Source organism: Postia placenta (genome assembly GCF_002117355.1).
Source record: "Postia placenta MAD-698-R-SB12 unplaced genomic scaffold POSPLAscaffold_7, whole genome shotgun sequence".
NCBI lineage: Eukaryota > Fungi > Basidiomycota > Agaricomycetes > Polyporales > Adustoporiaceae > Rhodonia > Rhodonia placenta.
In genome coordinates this window covers 1,959,959-1,961,997 of record NW_020169838.1, presented here as the reverse complement: position 1 = coordinate 1,961,997, position 2,039 = coordinate 1,959,959, and the positions used below count along the sequence as shown (strand labels likewise).

Sequence of the window (2,039 nt, the reverse complement as noted above, 5' to 3'; positions counted from 1 at the left end):
GTTGAGGGGGGGTAATGTCACGAGTTGGTACGGCGTCTAGCCGTTTTTTAATTTTTTCCTTTTCGCGGACTCGAACCCGCGACCTCTGTACTACATGCCTGATATGGACGCGTCGCTATCTACTGTATGATTAGATTAGATGGGCGGCAGTGCGCGGCACAGCTCAGGCTCTGCTGACACAGCCTCTCTGACTCACCGGCCCCCGGGGCCGCGTCAGCATGCTGCGCACGGACCAGCTGTGCACGGACCAGTGCACACAGCCTCCCCTAAACTTCCCCTGTATATAAGCCTGCCTCTGCTGGCCTAGGGACCTCAGTTTCGACCTCTTGTCCCTAGGTCAGTAAGCCCCTGTACATACTTACTTTCCTATGCTAACTTACTTGTCCCTAGCCTTAGGTTTGAGCATTGCTCACCATCGCTTCGGTGAGATCTAGTCGGACGCCCCCAGCTTTTAGGTTTTCCCCTGTCGCTTGACCTCAAGTCGCGACAGCTTCCCTTCGGGGCCCACCCAGGGTTGGGTTGCCAGTCAGCCGGGATAGTAGTGCTCTGCGGCGTTGCTTGGAGGAAAGGGGATGGGATCAGGGGTCGCCTGAAGGCAGACATCGGTAGGGGTGCGGGTAGGGGTAAGTACGCGTTGGGGATGGCGCGCGGGATGAATTTGTTGTGTCGCGCCCAGATGCTGCGCGGTAGGAGCGGTTGAAAGCGATGGGCAACTTTCAGATTATCGAGCCGGATGAGCTCGGTGAGGACGCGGTCGTCCTGTTGGCGTAGGAGCCGTTTGTGGTGGTCGATGGCCTCGTCGGCTGCCTTGACAGCCTCGTCATAGTTGCGGCGGGCGGAGAGATATGCCTCTAGTGCAGCGCGGTCGGTGGCATTGGTTGCCTCGGGGTTGTGGGCTTTAAGCTTGTTGAAAACATCGGTGGGATTACTGAGGAGAAGCGTCAGCAAGGTGCTGTCGCCGACGTGGGTGTGCTTAGGGGTGTAGATTGAGATTCTTTTCCCGCCTTCGGTCGAGGGGGCGTTGAACTGGTCGAGGAACGAGAGGGTGGAAGACATGTCGGTGCGAATGGGGATGTAGCGACTGGGTAGAGCTGCTATCGATTCAGCTCAAGTCCTTCCTGTTCTTATACTCTGCCAACACTTTGTCTGCCGTCCCAGTCAGGTTCGCTTCGGGCTCCCATGAGTCATCGGCTGTTGAGTAACCCTTCCACCTGACGCGATATTCGCAGCGTCGCATCCTCTTGTTCTCTCGGTGTCCGATGATGGCTTCGACTTCGTAGTTATCTTCGCCTTCAATAAGGTCAGGGGGTGGCCTCGTGTAGTTCGGACCATGGATCTCCGTCTCTGAGTAGGGAGATAGAAGCCATTCGTGGAAAACGGGGTGGACTCGCCAGGTGCTAGGGAGGTCTAGCTTGTATGCGACCATTCCGATCTTGTCTAGGACTTTGAACGGCCCTTCTCGCCTCGGGGCTAGTTTCCTGGACGGGTACGGCAGCTTCAAGTTCCGGGAGTCGAGCCATACCAGCTGACCTTTACGGAAGGAACCCCCCTTCCTTTTTACTCTTTTGGCCAGGACGTTCTGGGCCATCTCCATTGCCGCATGTGCTTCCTCACGGATGTTTTGCAAGTCCTTGAGGCGATAAGCTGCTTGCGGCGTGTTTGATCCGGGGTGCGCGGTGGGTATTCCGCGAGGTTCATATCCCATCATGAGTTTGAATGGGGACGTCTTCGTCGTGGAATGCTCGCGGGAGTTGTGAGCAAATTGCGCAGTGTGAAGATGGTCAGCCCACTTATCCGGATCATTGGCAGTGAAGCAGCGGAGGTAGATCTCCAGCTCTTGGTTTACTCGTTCTGTCTCGCCGTCGGTTTGCGGATGGAATGCCGTACTCATGGCTAATTGAACCCCAGTCATTTTGCAAAGTTCTTGGAAGACTTTGGACGCAAATTGCGGTCCTCGGTCGCTGATGATCTTGTCTGGGAGTCCAAACCACTTGTAGACCTCTCGGTACATTGCGTCTGCCATCCCAAGAGCATCAATT

General features: G+C 55.9%; 1 protein-coding gene across 1 annotated transcript; it reads right to left on the bottom strand.

Moving 5' to 3' along the window:
- Positions 1 to 90: 90 nt before the first annotated feature.
- On the bottom strand, positions 91 to 1,056 carry POSPLADRAFT_1143687 (hypothetical protein; the record flags this gene model as incomplete). Its single annotated transcript, XM_024485597.1, has 2 exons — positions 91 to 122; positions 381 to 1,056. The coding sequence occupies 2 exons, from the start codon at positions 1,054 to 1,056 to the stop codon at positions 91 to 93; spliced, it is 708 nt and encodes a 235-aa protein (XP_024339230.1).
- Between the last annotated feature and the right edge of the window lie 983 nt (positions 1,057 to 2,039).